Source organism: Colius striatus, chromosome 1 (genome assembly GCF_028858725.1).
Source record: "Colius striatus isolate bColStr4 chromosome 1, bColStr4.1.hap1, whole genome shotgun sequence".
Lineage (NCBI taxonomy): Eukaryota > Metazoa > Chordata > Aves > Coliiformes > Coliidae > Colius > Colius striatus.
This window is the reverse complement of record NC_084759.1, coordinates 206,167,314-206,187,312: the sequence shown is the minus strand read 5'-3', so window position 1 is coordinate 206,187,312 and position 19,999 is coordinate 206,167,314. Positions and strand designations below refer to the sequence as shown.

At 57.6% G+C, this 19,999-nt stretch overlaps 1 protein-coding gene across 8 annotated transcripts in view; it reads left to right on the top strand.

Moving 5' to 3' along the window:
- Positions 1-19,999, top strand: part of SHANK3 (SH3 and multiple ankyrin repeat domains 3) — a 364,468-nt gene that overhangs the window by 279,671 nt on the left and 64,798 nt on the right. For all 8 annotated transcript variants that reach the window (XM_062020288.1, XM_062020289.1, XM_062020290.1 and 5 more), the window contains exons 16-17: positions 105-187; positions 14,185-14,309. In XM_062020288.1, the coding sequence (XP_061876272.1) occupies positions 105-187; positions 14,185-14,309 (208 nt within the window). The remainder of the gene's footprint in view (positions 1-104; positions 188-14,184; positions 14,310-19,999) is intronic.

Here is a 19,999-nt window from a genome sequence, read left to right as displayed (position 1 = left end):
TGAGAAGAGGTCTCCTTGTCGCAGGCACAAAGGCCACCTCCGCCTGGCAGCATGGTGCTGAAATCTAACCCCAGCATCATTCTCTTGTGCTCTTTCCTGCCCAGTGACTACATCATCGAGGAGAAGACGGCCGTGCTGCAGAAGAGGGAGCATGAGGGATTCGGGTTTGTGTTGCGAGGGGCCAAAGGTAAGGGCTGCTTCTTCCGCTCGGTCCCGGGGCTGGGGAGGGAAAAGCTGCCTCTGCTGGTGCTCAGCACCCCGTTTCCCTGGCTGCCCCCCGCAGCTGCTCCAGCCCCCGTGCGCCGGGGTCTCTCCGGGGACTCTCCTCCTCTGGCAGCGAGGCAGTGTGAGTGCAGCTCGGCTCTGGCTGCGTGTGCTGTGCAGAAGGTGCCACTCGTGCATCTCTCGCCCTTCCTGGGGCGTTTCTCTGGTGCAGGTGGTAGGAGTTGTCACTTCTGCCTGTTTACCCGGCACATAAGGTGCAGCTGCCGTGCTTCAGGTGCCCTGTGGGGCAGGGTCTGTGTCCTCTGTGCCTCGGGGCTGGTGTTGAATGAAGGCTTTCCCTGTACGTTGGCTGTGTGAAGTCCTGGGAGCCCTGGCTGTGCTGGGGTTGAAGTCCTGGGAGCCCTGGCTGTGTGGAGCTGAAGTCCTGGGAGCCCTGGCTGTGCTGGGGTTGAAGTCCTGGGAGCCCTGGCTGTGCTGGGGTTGAAGTCCTGGGAGCCCTGGCTGTGCTGGGGATCAAGTCCTGGGAGCCCTGGCTGTGCTGGGGTTCAGACCCAGGAGGAGGGCAGACCAGCAGATGTCTGTCCTGCGGCTGCCAGCGCTCCTCCCAGCCCCTGCTGCCGGTGAGAGCTGCTGCCCATGCTGGGGGCACGTGGCCCCACGCAGCCCTGGGGCTCCTGGAGCTGCTCACACAGCTGGGACCTTGGGCCAGGTTCCTCTGGGCAGAAACAGCTTTTTTGCTACAGGGACTGGTGTAATGGGTGTGCTTGTGATCACATAGGAAACAGGCTTCAGCCCCAGTGCTGGAGAGGCCAGACCAGACCTGGCTGGAGAGGCCAGAGCAGAGGCAGGGCAGAGGTGAGGGGCTCTCAGAAAGGCAGCTGCAGGAAGCCAAAGCACAGCAGCACTTGCTTCTGTCCCTTCCTTGCCCGTAAGCTGCAGGATGCAGGAGGGGAAGCTCACACCAGTGGCTGCCAGCTGGGGCAGGGCTGCTGCTCCCTTCCCGGACGCCGTGGTGGCTGAAGGGGGTTGTGGTTTGGGCTTTATCCTGGGGGGTGATTCTGGGTGAGGATTCCTGGGTTGCCTTTGTTGTGTCTGTAGGGCGACAGGGCTCCGTGTGCCCGGGGCTGTGTTTGCGTTCCTGGCGCAACGTGGTCGCTGTCTGTCCCCCCTGTCTCCGTGTGACATCCATGTCTGCTCACAGCAGCCTGTGCAACGTGGAGTGAAACTTCAGGGCTCAAAATGGCATCCTTTCCTTTGCCAGATCAGACCTGCAGCAGTGAGGAACTGGATCAGTTTTATCCCGTTTCCTTTTGCCTCTCTCTTCTCGTGGTTGCCCTCCTGAGGTCTGTGGGCTCTGAGCTCTCCTTTGTCTGCCGAGGCTGGAACAGAGGACTGGGCGGTGGATTGAACAGTGGTGGTGGGGCTGTGGTGGAGCCCCAGCCTGGCATTGCTGCAGAGGCTGGGAAGCCCTGGCAGTGTGGGCATGGTGTGTGCTGCCTTCTGGGACAGGGCTGCTGGGGAGCCTGATGAAGCCCCTTGGGCAGCAGCATCCTCTGGACAGGGGGCCGTGGTGGCTCTGAGTCCCCTCCGTGTTTCCCAGCCCCTCAGCCCAGTGCTTGGTGCTGCCCCGGGGTTTGAGCTGGAGGAGCACTGGCACTCTGTCTTGGCCCCTTTGGTGTCATCTCCACTCAGGTTTCATTTAGATAATCAGTGCAAAACACTTGAGGCCTCGTGGGGTGAAGTGGAGCAGGGCTCTGGAAACGGGAGGGACCAGAGCATCTGCAGAGGGAGGGAGCTGGTTACTGAGCCTCAGCTGGACGAGCCTCAAAGGAAACTGCACTCCACGCTGCAGAGGATGCTGGAAACCTTGCATGGCTTCCACCAGTCTTGCTGGAGGATCCATTCCTTCCCAAGCACAGATTTGCCTGTGTGTGTGAGCTGCCTCATCAGCTGCACCCCGGGCACAGAACGCTCTCCACCACCCTGGAGAGCCAGTCCCAGCCCAGCCCCTTCCCTCCCTGCCTCAGCCAGTTCCCAGAGGGGGCAGCAGCCCTGGGCCACTCAACCCCCTGAGCCTTTGGGGAAAGGTTATTTTATCCTTGTCCCTGCAGGAGACTGAAGAGCTGCAGCTTTCAAACAGGGGACTTGCCTGCAGCCGTTGCCTTTGGAGCAGATGGGAAGGTGCAGCAGCCCCAGGGGGATTCACTTCATTGCCCCAGAGACCATCCCCTTCCTCTCACACACACCAGTGACAGACCCGTGCTCAAATGCAGAAGGATGGTAGTTCTTGGCTAATAACACCCTGAACTCAACCAGTGTCTTCCATGCCTAGAGCAGAGCACCCTCCCTGTTCCTGCCTCACCTGAGCACAGGTCAGGCGCTGTCTGCTTAGTGATGTGATTCCTGAAGCGTCCACACATCCTTCCCTGGGTGCTGTGAGCAGTGCTTGGCACAGCTCAGGCAGTGGCTGCACCTCCCATGGGCTCAGCAAATCCGTGCTACCAGCTCCCTGGGCAGAGGAACGTTTTTCCTGGCCCAGTTGATGCTCGTTGTCCCTGGTTGTGGTGGGTTCTGTTATTCATCACATCCCCTGAGACGGTTGCGTCCTGGGATCTGGGTGTCTCTCCCAGCAGCTGATGGAGTACACTGTGGGGAGATGCTGTGGGGCTGGATTTGCTCCTGCTTCTCTCCAAAATGCTGCCAGGTTTTTTACTCCCCTCACCCACCCCCCAGTTCTCCAGCCAAGTAAGTGAGCACTTCCCCTGCTCTGCCAGCTGCACCTGCCTTGGTGCAAACCTGCTTTCCAGCTTTCTGCTCAGCCCACCACAGCTCTCGCTGCTCCCTGAAGCAAGTGCCCCTCTGCCATGGCCTCCTGTCAGCCCCTCCTGCTCCCCTCTGCCCACCATGGCCTCTCTGCCCCTCAGTGCCCTTCCTTGCATTGAGCCAGACCATGGAGGAGCTGCTGGTGCAATGGGGAGGTCACAGCTCGTGACCAAAGTGCCAACTCGCCGATGGGGAGGTCTCAGTGTCCCCCAGCCCCACGGGCTGCAGCAGGGCCCCACAGGCTGTCCCCAGCCCCTGCATGCTCCAGAGCACTGCCTGGGAGCCTCTGGTTCCATGCAGAGTGGCCACTGGGACTGTGTGGCTGCCAGGCCCGTGCTTGGAAGTCCCCACAGCTCCAGCACCACTTTGGCCTCGCCAGGCTCCTCCAGCTCTGCACACATGTCCTTCTCCATGGACCTGGTCCCATGGCCAGGACTGAGCTGGGTCTGCATGGGCTCCAAGGGGAAGGCACAGGGCTGGGGCTGGAGAGGGTCTGCGCAGGGGTGGCATTGGGCAGTGTGTCTGCAGGGCTGGCATTGTGGAGGGTCTCTGCAGCGGTGGCATTGGGCAGGATCTGTGCAGAGCTTGCATTGGGCAGGGTCTGTGCAGGGCTGGCATTGGGCAGGAGTCTCTGCAGAGGTGGCATTGGGCAGGATCTGTGCAGAGGTGGCATTGTGGAGGGTCTCTGCAGAGCTGGCATTGGGCAGGGTCTGTGCAGGGCTGGCATTGGGCAGGAGTCTCAGCAGGGGTGGCATTGGGCAGGATCTGTGCAGAGCTGGCATTTGGCAGGGTCTGTGCAGGGGTAGCATTGGGCAGGGTCTCAGCAGGGGTGGCATTGGGCAGGGTCTCAGCAGGGGTGGCATTGGGGAGGGTCTGTGCAGGCATGGCATTGGGCAGGATCTGTGCAGAGCTGGTATTGGGCAGGGTCTGTGCAGAGCTGGCATTGGACAGGTTTTGTGCAGGGGTGGCATTGGGCAGGGTCTGTGCAGGGGTGGCATTGGGCAGGGTCTCAGCAGGGCTGGCATTGGGCAGGTTTTGTGCAGGGCTGGCATCTGCTCCCTTCACAAACACCCACTGGGGTTTTTTTGCCACGCTTTCTCCACGGGAAGGTGGAGGTTTGATGTTCAGCCTCAGTTTGTGTTTGTATCTCTGTGTGAAGAGCAGCTGGTGTGGCAGTTACTGAGACAAGCCCCCTTGTGTGGATCAGCAAGGCAAGCACAGAAGGTGGCTGGATCTGTAGCAGGTGGGATCATGTTCAGGGCGTTTTAGTTCTGTTTCCTGTCCAGCAGTGACCTCAGGCTCTGGATCCTCTGCAGCCCAGGTTCTGGTGCTGTGAAGTGCCTGGTGCTGGGTCTCATTGATCTGAGGTCTCTGGGAGCTGCAGCTCCTGCCCTGGCCAGCCCTGGAGGCATGAGGAGGGGTGTGGGGAGGGAAGTGTGCTCAGAGCCTGAGCAAAGGGGAGATGTCCTAAAGCCCTGCAGTGAGTTTTTGAGCACGATGCTGGTACCATGAAGTCTGATGGAAGTGGAAGAGCTCACTGGTGGCTGTCACAGCTTGGCTTTTGTGCAGAGGAGTGCTGTGGCACTTTTTGACTCTCAGGATGGACTGGGGGTGTTTAGACAGAGCACTTCAAGCGTCAGATCTGCCATCTGTGGTGTCTTCATTATGGAGATCCAATGGGAAGCCAGAAACAAGCCCAGTAGAGTCTAGATGCAGCAAAGGCTGCTTAGGACACAGCTTTGAGAGTGGCCTGAAGAACTAACATTCAGGAGAGGCTTTTACATAACAGCCCCAAACACACCTACTCCATCAGTGCTTGTTATCTGCTGAGCACCCAGCTGCAAGCAGCTGCCTCCTGCTCCGGGGCTGGCTGGGTTCAGAGCAGAGCTGTGCAGCCCCTGCCTCTGCCCTGAGACATGCCTTCAGGGCTTGGGTGAGAAGCACCAAGGCAGCTACAGTATTATTTTGGTGTCCTCCCTGTAAGTGTGTTTCTGGTGAAGCAGCTGGGATCTTGTGGTGGTTGAAGCCCAGGCACAGCCCCAGGCAGCTGCTTGCTGGCTCCTGCTGGGGTGGGCGAGGGAACCAGAGGGTAAAAGTGAGAAAACGGGTGGGCTGAGGTAAAAGCTGCTCAGTAGGTAAAGCAAAAGCTGCTCAATAGGTAAAGCAAAAGCTGCACACAGTGAAGGAAGATCAGCAGTTCATTCCCCACCAGCAAGCAGGCGGCTCCAGGAAACACCATCACACCACGTGTGCTCCTTCTTCTTCCCCCAAGTTTATGTGCTGAACACTGTGTCCTGTGGTCTGGGATGTCCCTGGGGTCAGTGGTCTTGGCTGTGTCCCCTCTCAGCTCCTGGTGCACCCCCAGCCTGGGGTGAGGAGCAGACAAGGCCTTGGTGCTGTGCAAGCCCTGCTCAGCAGCAGCTAAAACATCCCTGTGCTGTCAACACCCTTTCCAGCACAGATCCAAAATACAGCCTCCTTAGATCTTCTCTGAGGAAAATTAACTCTGTCCCAACCAAAACCAGCACAGGTCTTCATCATTTGCTCTGCTTGCATTAACTTGCTGTTCACTGCCAAGCTTGGCTGGTACTAAAAGCATCTTGTCCAAAACAAAGCTGTGTTTGCAAAGAATGGAATGGAATGGAATGGAATGGAATGGAATGGAATGGAATGGAATGGAGACTTCACCTACAGCCATCACCTAATCCAACTGCCTGACCATTCCAGGGCTGACCAGGGGTTAAAGCACGTTGTTAAGGGCATTGTCCAAATGCCTCAAACACTGACAGGCTTTGGGGCATTGACCAGCTCTATAGGAATCCTGTTCCAGCCTTTGACCACCCTCTGCTAATGAAATGCTTCCTCGTGGCCAGTGTGAACACAGAGCTCAGCTGCATTGTGTGGTGCTGCAAGGGTCAGAGTCTGGGCTGGGATTTAGTGTGTGAGGCCCTGGGGGAACAGACAGCACAGATGGGCAGGGGGGAGAGACCTCTCAGCTGTGGGCATGCTGCTGGCCAAGGCAGGTGCCACTGAGCCAGCTTTGTGGCACGGGTGTCCTTCCAGGATGCCAACGTGCCCCTGTCAGCAGCCCTGTGCTGCAGGGCAGGATTGGGGTGCTGCAGGGCAGGATTGGGGTGCTGCAGGGCCTTTGCCCCCAGACCTGTGGTGTTGAGGGGACTGTCAGAGCCACCCCAGGGCTTCCTGGTGTTTCTTCCCCTGTGCCTCTGCTCTGCCCCATGTGCTGAGGCCTCATGTGCAGGGCTGTGGCCAGTGCTGGGCTGCCCAGCTGCAGAGAGCCAGGGAAGGGCTGCAGAGAGGCCAGTGCAGGGCTGCTGAGATGCTGAGGGGCTGCAAGATGTGTGTGAGGAGGAAAGGCTGCAGCCCTGGGGCTGCTGAGCCTGGGCAACAGAAGCCTGAGCTCAGGGGCATCTCCTCAGTGCTGCTCAGTCCCTGCAGGGTGGGTGTCAGGAGGCTGGGGCCAGGGTTTGGTGTGTGCTGGGCAGTGGCAGCCCAAGGGGCAGCGGGCACAGGCTGGCACACAGGCAGTGCCCCTGGCCCAGGAGGAGCAAGTCTGCAAGGGCTGCAGCAGCTCTGCAGGACCCTGCCAGCCCCCACCATGCTGTGCCTCTGTGGTGAGGGGGCTCTGTCAGGGCTGCTGTCAGGCAGCTGGAGCTGCTGTCCTGGCTGTCAGAGTGCCTGGACAGGGGTGTTCAGAGCAGGACATGGCTGCTGTGATCACACTGCACAGCTGAGGCTGTAGGGTTAACGTGGCAGGTCCTTGGGAGATGGGAATGATGCTTCCTGAGATGTAAACCATGAGCTTTGGCAAGGGACAGGACACCTCCTCGTGAGGAGGTTTCACCTCGTTACCCGCAAGGATGTCTGTGATTTCATTCCAGACCTTTTGATCTAACTTTGCCTTGGCCAGTTGGATAAGAGCCTCCTGAAGCTGTGTCTCCTTCCTGAGCAGGCACTTGGAGTTCAGTTGTCACCGAGTACTTGTGTCCCAAAGCTGTCCCTTGGGCTCTGATCTTGGAACGGTGTTTTGGAGGGTCCGTTCCCAAAGAGGATGTTGTGGTGGCTGCTCTGCTGCTCTCAGCCTTTGCTGAGGCCTCTGTGAGACACAGGTCGAGGTTCCCAGGTGTGAAAGGAGTTCTGGTGTCCTCACACTCCCTCACCAGGGCTACAGCCAGCTCTGAACGCTGCTGGTTGTTCTGGTTGGTGCCTCCTGTTGTGCTGGGGCTGTAGGCAGGAGGGCTGAGCTGCTCACGAGGCTGAGGTGAGGCTGAGCAGGAGGCAGAGAAGGGCTGGACTCGATGGGAGAGGTGGGAGATGCCAGACAGTGGTGAGGGAGCTGACAAAGCCACTGGCAGCGTTCCTGAGGAGCAGCTGGGTTTGATGAGTTACACTGAGTGATGCCCAAACTTCACAGAGAGCTGACAGGGAGCACTGCAGACCTTTGGGGTCCCCAGAAGGTACCTCTCAGTGATGCCAGGTAAGGCTGAGATGACCTAGGCAACGGTGTTGGTGATGCCAGATGTGAGTACAGATGGAGCAAGGCCAGGGTGAATGGGGAGAAGGTCCCTGGAGGCAGATTGTCCATGTGGGGCGAAGCTGAGGCAGCAAAAAGAGTGTCCAGAACTGAGGAAAAGGTTACAGAGGGATGTGAATGGTGTGGCTGGGGCTGTTCAGCAGCAGGGTCTGGGCAGCTCTGTGCTTGATCACCACAGCCCAGACCAAAGCAATAAACCAGATCTGGTCTCCTGATCATCCCCTTCGTGTCTCTGCCAGCAGAACAGCCCAACATCAACTGGGCATCGTGGTGCCAGGTTGGAACCTGCTCCAGCCCTGTCAGCGTCAGCCTCTGTGCCCACCTCCCAAGGGCTGGCTGGAAGAGGAGGCAGGGAGTGCTGCTGAGGTTTGCCCTGAGCCCTGGCCAGGGCTGGCTCTGGGATGTGCTGTCTGCAGGGTGGCTGAGCACAGAGCTGTGTCCTGGCACCCAGAGCAGCTCGGCTTGTCCACACCAGGCTCGTGGGCTGCACAGGCTGCCATGGGAACACCAGAGTGGCACTTGTGGCTTCTCCCACAGCTCACCCTTTGACAGAGTGTTATTCTCCAGGGGGGGCTTCTGCCTCTTCCAGAGACTCTGGTGATTTGGAAGGAACAGTGTTGGCAGCAGGAGCAGGGAGCTGATCATTGCCCTGGACTCGGCTTTGGTGAGGCTGCACCTCCAACACTGTGCCCAGCTCTGGGCCCCTCTCTACAAGGACATGGAGGTGCTGGAGAGGATCCAGAGGCAGGTACCAAGCTGGGAAAGGGTTTGGAGCACATCTCAGCTGAGGAAGGGCTGAGGGGTCTGGGGCTGTTGAGCCTGGAGAAAAGAAGGCTCAGGGGAGACCTTCTCACTCTCTACCTGAAGGGAAGCTGCAGCCACAGAGGTGGGTCTGTTCTCCCTGTTAACAAGCAAGAGAACAAGAGGAAATGGCTTCAAGTGTCAGCAGGGGAGGCTCAGGCTGGATGTGAGGAGGAATTTCTTTGCTGACAGGGTTGTGAGGCCTTGGAAGGAGCTGCCCAGGGAGCTGCTGGAGTCACCGTCCCTGGAGGGGTTTCAGAGCTGGGTGGGTGCTGCACTGAGGGCAATGGGCTGGTGGGTGCTGGGCTGGGACAGAGGCTGCACCCCATGGGCTGGAAGGGCTCTGCCAGCTGAAACCATCCTGTGATTCTAAGGAGATGTCCCAGCACCAGGGTGTCCTGCTGGTGCTGTGCCTCACAGGAGCTCCATGGGGCTGCTGTCCCACGTCCCACGTCGTTCTGTTCTGGGGGAACAACGTGCCCAGTTCCCATCAGCTGAAGGAGTAAGGGCAGGGCTGGGCTTTCGGCTGCTGAGCTGGTTTTGCATCTTGTCTGGCTTTACACAGGGAGTTTCAGTTGCTGTGGGGGTAAGTTCCTCCCTTTGCACACCCTGACCAAGCGTGAGCACAGCACTGATGGACGTGGCTGAGAGCTAACAGCAGCCATAAAGGACTGAGACAAGGAACCACGGCTGCAGGCTCCAGGAAACAACACATCTGGAGTAAACTGAGGCAGATGGGAGATGCAGTGCTGGATTGCAGCTGGGCCTGGGGGTCACAGCTCCTCCATCCACAGCCTGACACGGCCAGGGGAGGCACTCAGAGCAGTTAGCCCTGCAGACCTCCTCCTCTGCCTGGAAAGGGGGGGTTAGCTCGTGTTTGCTTGTCCATTTCTGGCATTTCTTTCCCTGGCTGAGTGCTGGGACCTCAGGCAGCAGCAATAGAGGACTGGTTGCTTCCTCTGTGGTTATTCCCCTGTTAAATTGTGCTTCTGGTGTTTGTTTCATCTGGGCACAGCTCTGACTGCAGGATGCATTTGCTTGTTTGCTGAGTCTTTAAGGCACTGGTGACACTTTACAGTGTGTCACAGCATGTAGTTGCTGCAGACCTGAGAACTCCAGCCCACAGAAAAGGGGGTGCCTGGAGCCCTCATGCATCACATCCACAGTGAGGGTGGTAACACTGGCTGCAAGGCTGGCTTGCCTAGGCTGACTTCATCTATAGATACAGGAACTGGTCAGTGGAAAGTGACCAGTTTTTAGTCTGGAGGAGACTGGGGGGGGAGATCATGCATATTTGTAAGTACCTAAAAGGTGGGTGTCAGGAGGTTGGGGCAGCACTTTGTTCTGTGGTATCCAGCACCAGGACAAGGGGTGATGGGATGAAGCTGGAACACAACCAGTTCCATTGAAACATCAGGACAAACTGTGTCAGTGTTGGAGTGAGGGAGCCCTGGCCCAGGCTGCCCAGGGAGGGTGTGGAGGCTCCTTCCTTGGGGGGCTTCAGAACCCCCCTGGACACGTTCCTGTGTGACCTGATCTAGGTGGGAGCTGCTTCTGCAGGGGGTCGGGCTGGATGAGCTCTAAAGGTCCCTTCCAACCCCACCATGCTGTGAGTCTGTGATTAGCAACATGAGGAATGCATCCCTGAACCATCCCTCAGACTCTTGTCTGAGCTGTGCTTGGGGATTTCCCCACCAGCCCTGGGGGAAAGGCAGGGCAGCACTTGTGAGCTGTGCCCTGGGGGGTGGCAGCAGGGCTGAGCCCAGAGGACTGCTGCGAGAAAGGGCTCTGCTCATGCCAGGCTCCTTCTCCTGGCAGGAATCCCATTCCATTGTCACCTGCCCAGTGCTGTCCTCTGCAGGGACTTCCCCTGTTTCATGGCTTTATGGTGTGTATGATGGGAGCCCTGCACTTGCCTCACGTCCAGAGAGCCTGATCCTCCCCTTCTTCCCATTTTCAGAGGTTCAGGCAGTGCACAAGCTCTTCCTCACCTCAAACCTCGCATCCTTCTGCGCCTGAGGCTAGTGTGAGTTAATGGGCACCTGGTTTTGGAGCTGTGGTCTGCAGCAAGGTCGTGTTTGTGGCTCTTTGAGCTTCAGACTATTGAAAGAACTGGTGTGAGACCTGAACTTTATGCTGGGGAGGTGCTGAAGGATTTGGAGCCACCAGAGGTTACATTGGCATTTCTAAACATAGTGGGGGTGATTTGTCAGCTGGTGGCCACTTCAACATGGAAAGCTGTTGGTGGGAATCAGAGCATCCCTCTGGTTGGGTCACACACAAACTGATCCAGGTGGGTTTGGAATGTCTCCAGAGCAGGAGACTCCACAGCCCACCTGAGGCACACAAGAATACCTTGAGAATACAGAACAGGGGGCCAGAAAAAGTCCTACCTCAAGTTACATCCCTATGAGTGCTCCATTTTCAGAGTCACTGAGGTTGGAGAAGCCCTTGGAGATGCTGGAGTCCAACCCTGCCCTCCCCCTGCCACAGCCAGCACTGACCCACAGCCCTCAGCACCTCAGCCCAGGGCTTTGGGGTCCCTCCAGGGCTGGGCACTCCCCCAGCTCCCTGGGCAGCCTGGCACAGGGCTCACACCCCTCTCAGGGAGAAACATCAGCCATCATTCAGCATATTCATGTGTTGTCAGGCAAAGGGTATCCTGGCCTGGTGCTAGCTGATGGCTGTCTGATTTAGCAGAGGAAATCTTGCCCAGAGGTTTGAGACTGCATTCCCCAGAAGCAGGCTGGTAGGTGATGGGGATGTGTTTATCTGTGTGAGATCAGTGTCTGCACGTTTTACAGGGATAAAAGAGAATGTAGGTCACATTTACTGGAGTGACCTGACATCTGAGGAGATTATGCACAAGATCATCCACTGGCTCTGTTAGTGAATCTACTGCTTCATTAGGGTTTTGACACAGCTCTTAGAAATACATTGTTTTGATAATGGAGTGATGGATGTTCCAGGCTGTGCTCTCTGCATACAGCAGCTGAGGTGAGAGGTGGATGCACCTCCAGGGCCCTTTGCTGAAGGCTCTGGCCTTGTGCATGATATCAGACGAGGCAATCCTGGTCTTGTCTGACTTGCTTCTTGCATGTCTCTAAGGAAAATGGATGTTCAGGCATCATCAGCCACTAAAGACAACACTTGGTGTTTGATTTCTTAAAAGATTGTCCTGGATCCTTCAGTGCATCCTGCTCAGAGCTGTCCCTACACTAGCAAAGGGTGTCCTTGTACCACTGGCCCTTCTAAGTGAAGATGAGGCAGTGAATCCTGCATGGACTAAAGATCTGTGAGAGAAAGGGCATCTCCATCAGTGCACTGAAAAGCCTTGGCTGAGAGCCTTCCACTCACAGGGGTGCCAGGCTGCCCAGGGTCTCTGCTTTGAGTTCCTGGGCTCTGCATGTGCTGAACCAGCTGTTCTGTGCAACTGTGGCCTTGCTCTTGAATTTCTCACCAACCAGCTTCAGCTTCTGTGCTGCATGTGTGAGTTCCTCAGCCTGGGGGGAAGGCAGCACTGAGGCCAAGCTCTGAGAGTCTTCTGTGCAGGTCTTGGTGCTGGTTTGCAAACCCTTCTTCATGCTGTTGTATTGATCACCCTTCAGTAGCTCCCAAGCAATGCACTGCAGCATCAGATCTGCCATCTGCCAGGCATCTGTGTGCACCCTGGTCAGGACCACGAGACCTACACTGCTGGTGTGCAAACAGCACTGTGTCAGGCACTCATGTCTTTTGGTGCATGACAGATGCTGCATCATTAGGCAGAACAAGGGCTTGTCAGCCTCTTCTCCTCCTGGACATCCGTGTGTGCTCAGGAGCTGCTCAGTGGAACAGCCACTGTGCTGCTGCTGCAGGAGAAGGCTCTGCTGCACAGCTCCAGCCTGCTGTTGGACATCTGGCCTGGAGCAGTGGCTGTCTCAGGTAGGGGAGGAGTAAATCCACTCAGTGACCCTCCAGTGGGCTTTGCACTTCCAGTCAGAGCATGCCTGAGCTTTTGAGCCACTCACTCCTTCTGTGTCAGTAATTTTCTGTGACTGTCAGGTGCTGTTGTCTCTTGTTTCTGCAGGCAGGGAAAACAGAGCAGTTGTCACAGATGGTTTCAGGATTGCACCTTCACCACCCCCAGCTTGCTGAGCACTGCTGTATCTGGTAGCCCATCTCCAGCTTCACCTTGGAGGCTGCTGCTGGCTCAGAACAGCCCCAAGCCCAGTGCAGTGCAGGTCACTGGGGGTGGCACAGTCCCCTCTCTGGTCCTGGGGCTGCCACTAAGGGGAGGTGAGCCTGTGGGTGCTGCTCCTGGAAGGCTGTGTGAGTGGCCAGGTGGTGACACTGAGCAGCAGCACGTTTCTTGGGAAGGTCCCTCTCTCTCCTCATCCGTGGCACAGGCGTCTCCCTGGGAGCACGGGAAAGGCAGGAGTGAGGCTGCCTGCCACTAGGAAAGGGATGACTCAAGCTTCTCCTGGATCTGCTTCAGCTATTTCCAGTCATATAAGACCTGGTGACAAAGTCCTCACTGCTCCAGTGCTGTGGTGGTGTGTGAAAGGACTCCAGTGCCATCTGCACAAAGCAGATACAGAGTCACAGCATCAGAGAGTCATCATGGTTGGAAAAGACCTTCAAGATCATCAAATCCAACCACTCCCCTCAAAATGCCAGGCCCAGCACTAAGCTAAACTTCATCTCTGCCTCTTCTGAATATCTCCAGGCTGGGGTCTCCCCCACCTCCCTGGGCAGCCTGTTGCAATGCTTTATAACCCAGGTGCTCAGGCAGCAGGTCTCTTTGCACAGGGGAGAATGAAACTCTTCTTGGAGAATCGTGACCAGCTTCTGAAAGAGCCACAGCTGAGGTGCTCTGTGCTGGGGTCAGCATCCCATCTGACTGCCCCTGCTCACTTCAGGTGACCAGAGTCTGGGCAGCATGTCAAGAGTAGCTGTGGCCTTTCTGCCTCATTTCTGTGACAGGTCTGGTGTTCCTGAAGATCTGCAACGTTGTCCTCTTGACAAACAGGCGAGGGAAGCTTGTTCCTTCATCACACAGCACCAAGTAGCACATCACACAAGCACCTCTCTGCTCTCACTTGGGCATCCCCCATGCAAAACTCCTTCACCCCAGGGCAGTGGAACAAGATGGGCTGGAGCTGGGTGATGTGACTGCACTGCCTGAGGAAATCCCTTCCCTGGAAATGGGGGTGGGGTTGGGGAGCAGGAGCAGGCTTTCCAGCCAGGAATTCAATTAAAGCTGCACTGATGAGGAGTGGGATTCGTTTGGGTAATGTAGATGTCCAGCACCAAGTGTCCCTGAGCTCCTGAGCTGCTGGTGTCCAGCAGGAGAGGCAGCAATGTGGGCACCGAGGCCGGCAGCAGGACGGGGCGATGCTGCACGTGGGCCCTTTGCTGCCTGCAGAACAGGCCTGGAGCTGCTGCCTCGGGCAGCTCTTCCCCTGCTGCAGCTCTTCCCCTGCTGCAGCTCTTCCCCTGCTGCAGCTCCTCAGGGATGTTGTTCTCATTGCATCTGGTGCCCTGGGAGCTGGGTGAGGCTCGTGGGAAGCCACACATTCGTGTTTGCTTGTCCATTACCAGCATCTCCTTCTCTTTCCCCGTGGCCAAGCGCTGGGAGCTCAGGCAGCAGAGCAGAGCTGCAGCATCAGCTGCGGTGGCAGCTTGAGCCCTGAGAGCGTGTTCTTCCCAGCCAGCACGCAGAGACGTTCCCAGGCCCCTGGATGTGTGCTGCCCACCCTCTGCCTGCTGCCATCTCAACCTCTCGTGGTTTTGTTCCGTAGCCGAGACCCCAATCGAGGAGTTCACGCCAACGCCAGCCTTCCCAGCGCTGCAGTACCTGGAGTCCGTGGATGTGGAGGGAGTTGCCTGGCGAGCTGGGCTGCGCACGGGGGACTTTCTGATCGAGGTGAGCGGGGCGGCGCTGGGGCTGCGCGGGACCGGGCCACACGGCCCCGTGACCGTGGTGTTTCCCCTCTCTGAGGTGTTTTGGGTGATGATTGTTCCTCAGTGCCTGCTGCCTGGGGGCCTTGGTGGAGAAATGTGCTTCAGGTGCAGTAGCTGAGGCAGATGCTCGCTCTGTGTGCGGGGAGATGAGCTGGCAGCGTCCCTCCTGCTAACGGGAGTTACAGGGGAGGCAGAGCCTGGAGAAGAGACTCCTCAGCTGCCTCTCTGGAGGCCTGTTGGGGTTGTTGTGCACTGGTGTTTATTGCAGCTCTGCCTGCTGTGGTACAAGCAGTGGGCTCTGGAAGAAGAAGTGCATGGACTGGGTACACAGGGCTCGGTGCTTCCATCTGCCCCCAGCCTCTCTCCTTTCCCGGGGTGGTGATGTCTGTGCTCTGCCTTTGCTCTGCTCTCAGGCCACAGCCAACAGAGTCCTCCTGGTTGTCTTTAAAAGAGAGAAAAGTGAGGATCAGAGTGTGGCCCAAGGGCTCAGCAGAGAGGCACAGCAAATGAGCTGGGGGTGCAGGCTCCCCAGGGGACAGGAGGAAGCCGGGGCAGGGCCCCAGCAGCGCCAGCACAGCCTGCTCCTGCATCTTGGCATTGTCAGGCTTGTAACTCCTTTGGTGCTGAGGGGAGGGAGCCCTGGCCCAGGCTGCCCAGGGAGGGTGTGGAGGCTCCTGCTTAAGGTTCCCAACCCCAGCTGGACACGTTCCTGTGCCCCCTGAGCCAGGGGCAGCTGCTGGAGCAGGGTTTGGGGCTGCAGCAGCTCTGGAGGACCCTGCACACCCCACCATGCTGTGCCTCTGTCAGTTCTGTGATTCTCTTATTGTTTGCATCAGTGTTAGTGCAGGACCTCGAGGCCAGGCCAGGAGAAGGAGGTGGTGGATGCTGCACAGGGCAGGTGCAGCACAGGAGAGTTTCAGGGAGTGATTTACAACGGAGCAATAACGTCACTGTGGATGTTTATAGGGACTCTCCTCGCCCTGGAAGCAAAAGGCAGGAGATGTGGCTGTGGTACTTCCAGGTGAAAACCACGTTCAGAGTCTGTGCTAAATGGGTGGGATATGAGCAGGGCAAGTCCACCAAAGCCAGAGGAAAGGCTGTTACAATAAGGCAACTGAGAAGTTACTGAAGCGTCCGTGAGGTGCCCGTTTCTGTGCCACAGTTGTAAAGGGGTCCCAGGGAGTTTAAACAGCAATAAACACATTGTGGGTGCAGGAAGGGCTGTGAGATGACTCCTGCCCCTTCCAAGGGAGCAGTGCTGGCAGAGGAGTGAGGCTGGATTTGCAGGGAGTGTGTGAACCAGCCCTGCGTTAGACGGGACGGGAAGGGAGCTTTTGGGAAGGTTGGAGGTGGGTGACACAGCCAAGCCCTGCTGTGTGTCTCCTCACAGCTGCCAAGCAGCACACCCTGGACTGGCAGCACATCCAGTCAGAGGAAGGGCTGGAACCTCCTGGGGTTTTGCTTTCTCCCATCTCCCTGGGCAGAAGGCATCAGGCTTTAAAGGCTGGGATGCAGTGGGTGATGTCTGCGTGGGTCTGACGTGGTGATGCTGGGGTGCAGGTTGTGGCTGTGGGTGGTGTCAGGCAAGCAGAGCTGCACTGGTTGTGGCAGTGCTCCTGGGACTGGGGCAGGTGAGGAGGCTTTGCTCAGCTCAGCTGCTGTGATTCTCTCTGCAGTTTGAAGCTCACACTGCAAACAGCTCTGACTCCCGGGTGCTCATTGCCACTGCACCCCTGCAGCCCAGGCACCCTGGAGCTCCCATCAGGGCTCTGGGATCCTCCTGGCAATACTTTGTCTAGAGCAAGTACCTCAGACATGGTGATGAGCTTGGTGTTGAATGTGGAGCTAATGGAGAGCCTGTGGCTGAAGCAGGGAGCAGCTGTGATGTGTCTGTGCTGAGGTGCTGACCATGCCGTGCGCTTCAGACAAGACAGGAGTCCCACAGGCACTGCTGTGGCACAGCTGCAGGGCACGAGGAATGTGCTGCTGCAGGGCAGGAGGGATGAGCTGCTGCAGGGCAGGAGGGATGAGCTGCTGCATGGCAGGTTGCAGGGATGTGCTGCTGCAGGGCAGGCAGGAGAGATGTGCTGCTGCAAGGCAGACAGCAGGAATGTGCTGCTGCAAGGCAGACAGCAGGAATGTGCTGCTGCAGGGCAGGCAGGTAAGATGAGCTGCTGCAAGGCAGGAAGGATGTGCTGCTGCAGGGCAGAATGTGATGCTGCAGAGTGGGATGAGCTGCTGCAGGGCAGGCAGAAGGGCTGGCAGCCCATGTGCAGGGCCAGGAGCACAGGGAGTCCCATGGATAACAGAGCCTGGGCTGGAGGAGCTGTCAGCAGAGGTGCAGCTCAGTGCTTGGCCCTGCTTCCAGAGGGAAGAGCACACAGCTCCCCTCTGCTCTCCCTTCTGTGGTGAGTCAGGCCCAGGTTTCCCCTCTGTGCTTGTGGCAAACCTTCCAGAGGCTCGGGGCCCTTTGCTGTGTCCTTCCTGAGCCTGGGCAGGTTCTTGCAGCCAGAAAGTCCCCCAGAAGCTGTGGGCAGGAGGGAGCTGGCACAGGCTGTCACATCTGCACTGTTGGTGTGTCTTCTGCAGCCTCTAAAGGAGGCACCAACTCCCATAAATCTGGCAGAATTCTTGTGGAGCTGACACTTTTCCTGGTGTGTAGCATTAGGAACATTGCAAAGAACCTGAGAGGCACATCCAGCCCCCTGGGGCACGAGGAGCAGGTTGGTGCTGCAGCAGAGCAGCCTCCTCCTGGCTGAGACTCACAGTCCCCCTCCTCCTCCCTCCCAGTTTGGATGCTCAGCTGCACAACAAACGTATTTGGCTGGTAACCTCCCTCAGCAGGTCACCATTGCCCTTGGATCAGCTGCCTGAGCTATTTCCCCGTGGCTGCACGATCATCAAAGCTGTGGCAAGTGGAGCAACGAGCACGTGGTTTGGCTGGGAGGGGAAGCTGGAGGTGGGTTCAGAATGAGCACAGCAGCTTTGCTGCAGGGTAAAGCCACGTCCTGGGGGCCTTATTCAGAAAGGGAGACATGGTGGTGTAGCTCAGAGCCTTGTACAGGTCTCTGGGGCCGTTTCCATCAGCCTGTCCCAGTGTGTGGATTAGAGAGGTGTTCGACTGAGATGGGCATTTTCAGTTGGAGACTTCATTTCTAGCCTTGTAACTTCCAGCCTCAGACCATCTCTTGCTGAAATCCATCTTTAGTCTTTTAGCTTCAAAGGTCTCTCAGTACTTGGCTGCCAAAACACCTGACACATGTCAGGTGCTGAAAGGTGAATTTGCACATTCAAGCAAGGAAGTGCAGGTGGGAAGCCCTGAGGGGTGTTTGCAGGCAGAGGAGCATTTAGTGACTGGGTCCCATGTGAGAACTGAGCTTGGGGACTGGTCCCATGTGAAAGGTGAGCTTGGTGACTGGTTCCATGTGAAATCTGAGCCTGGTGACTGGTTCTGTGTGGGAATTGACCTTGGTGACTGGTCCCATGTGGGAACTGAGCTTGGTGACTGGTCCTGTGTGGGAGCTGACCTTGGTGCCTGGTCCCATATGAGAACTGAGCTTGGGGACTGGTCCCATGTGAAAGGTGAGCTTGGTGACTGGCTCCATGTGAAATCTGAGCCTGGTGACTGGTTCTGTGTGGGAATTGACCTTGGTAACTGGTTCCATGTGAGAGCTGAGCTTGGTGACTGGTCCCATGTGAAAGGTGAGCTTGGTGACTGGTTCTGTGTGGGAAGTGACCTTGGTGACTGGTTCCATGTGAGAGCTGAGCTTGGTGACTGGTCCCATGTGAAAGGTGAGCTTGGTGACTGGTTCTGTGTGGGAAGTGACCTTGGTGACTGATCCCATGTGAAAGGTGAGCTTGGTGACTGGTTCCATGTGAGAGCTGAGCTTGGTGACTGGTTCTGTGTGGGAACTGACCTTGCCCAGCAGTAGGGGGAAGCTCCTCCAGTACCACAAACTGGCTCTGTGTGCAAGGAGCAGGGATGTGCCTACAGCTCTGAGCAAGCCCTGACCTGCCCTGGTCTTCCTCACACTGGTTTGGCAGTTGAACCAGGTTTCAGAACCAGCAGAGGGGTGGCTGCCTGTGGGTGCTGATGGCTGGGAAGGGGCAGCAGAGAGCACCCAGAGGTCTGAGGAGGGGAACCAGCCCCTGGACTGGGAGCAGAGCTCCAGGCAGATTCCATGTTTAGTCCTGAGACTGTTTGGTGGATGATGAGCAACTTGAAACAACTGCAGCACAGGAACCTGTGTTCAAACTGCCACAGCCTGGCCCTCTGGCCAGGGCTGCTGAGCCTCACTCCTTCCCCAGCCTCTGCAGCTTCTCATTGCTCACCAGCACCTTCCCTACCATACAATCACAGGATGGTTTCAGCTGGCAGAGCCCTTTAAGCTCATGGGGTGCAGCCTTTGTCCCAGCCCCATCAGCCACCAGCCCATTGCCCTCAGTGCAACGTCCAGCCATGCCAGTGGAGAGCCATGGCTCTGCCTGACTGTGAGGGTGGGAGATTTCACCAGACCCCTCAGGAGGAGCAGACAGTCTTGAAGAAGGAAGGTGAGAGCTCCCAGGTAACTGCTGGAGCTTTCCATGGATGTGAGGCTGCTCCAGTCAGCAGCCACGTGCCCTGTGGGGACACGGAGCTGTGGGGACAGAGAGCTGTGGGGACAGAGAGCTGTGGGGACAGAGAGCTGTGGGGACACAGAGCTGTGGGGACACAGAGCTGTGGGCATGGCACATTCAGCACACAGCCTCCCATCATAGAACCATAGACACAGAAAGCACCCAGCATCGTGAAAGCACAGACAGAGGGATGCCAATCAGTGACATTCAGCCTGTCAGAAGAGAACATGCACAGATGTGCCTATGGAGGTGTCATATGGATCCCTCCCTCCCTGGCCTTGGGCCTCCAGTCTGCCCAGTTAACAGGAGCTTGGCTCCACTGGTGTCTCCCACTGAATCCCTGAGCCCCACTGTCTGGTGCTCAGCTCTCTTGACACACATTGCACACACACACACACACGTGCCCTGGACTCCTCAGGCCACAGCCACTTGGTCTCCAGTCCCCAGGTCTCTGTGGCTGCCTGGTGCACGGGCCCCTGCAACACAAACCAGTCTCCCTGGCAGCTGCTCCAGACCCTGGGCCATACCAGTACCTGACTCTCAAACCCACTGGTCAGTCTGGTCCCTCCAGGGGCAAATCTCCAGACCCTCAGCCTGTCCATTATCTGCCCCAGGTCTGTGGCCTGTGTGGTGCCTGGCTCCAAAGCCTCTCACCCTGCTCAGTGGCCACGCCAGCCTGACAGCTCCTCACAGACTGTGCACGTGCACTGACACACAGGCTGGTCTCTGGAGTCACTGGCACCCCAGCACCCATGGGACCCCCACCCCTGGCCCTTCCCCAGCTTCTGGCAGCTGTACCTTCACTCACACACAGGTACAGTGTGGAGTGCAGCCTCACCCAGGAGTGCAGCCTCACCTGAGATGTGTGTGACTGTGGTGGCCAGGCAGACCTGCTGCCCAGCAGCCTGGTGCACTCAGCTGGCCTCTTCCACACTCACCTTCTCCTGAGCTTGTGCTTGCCTGGTCCACACCATCCCTCCCTTTTCCTGCCTTGGGCCCTTTGACTGGTCTGGCAGGATCCCACAGTGCTCTTGC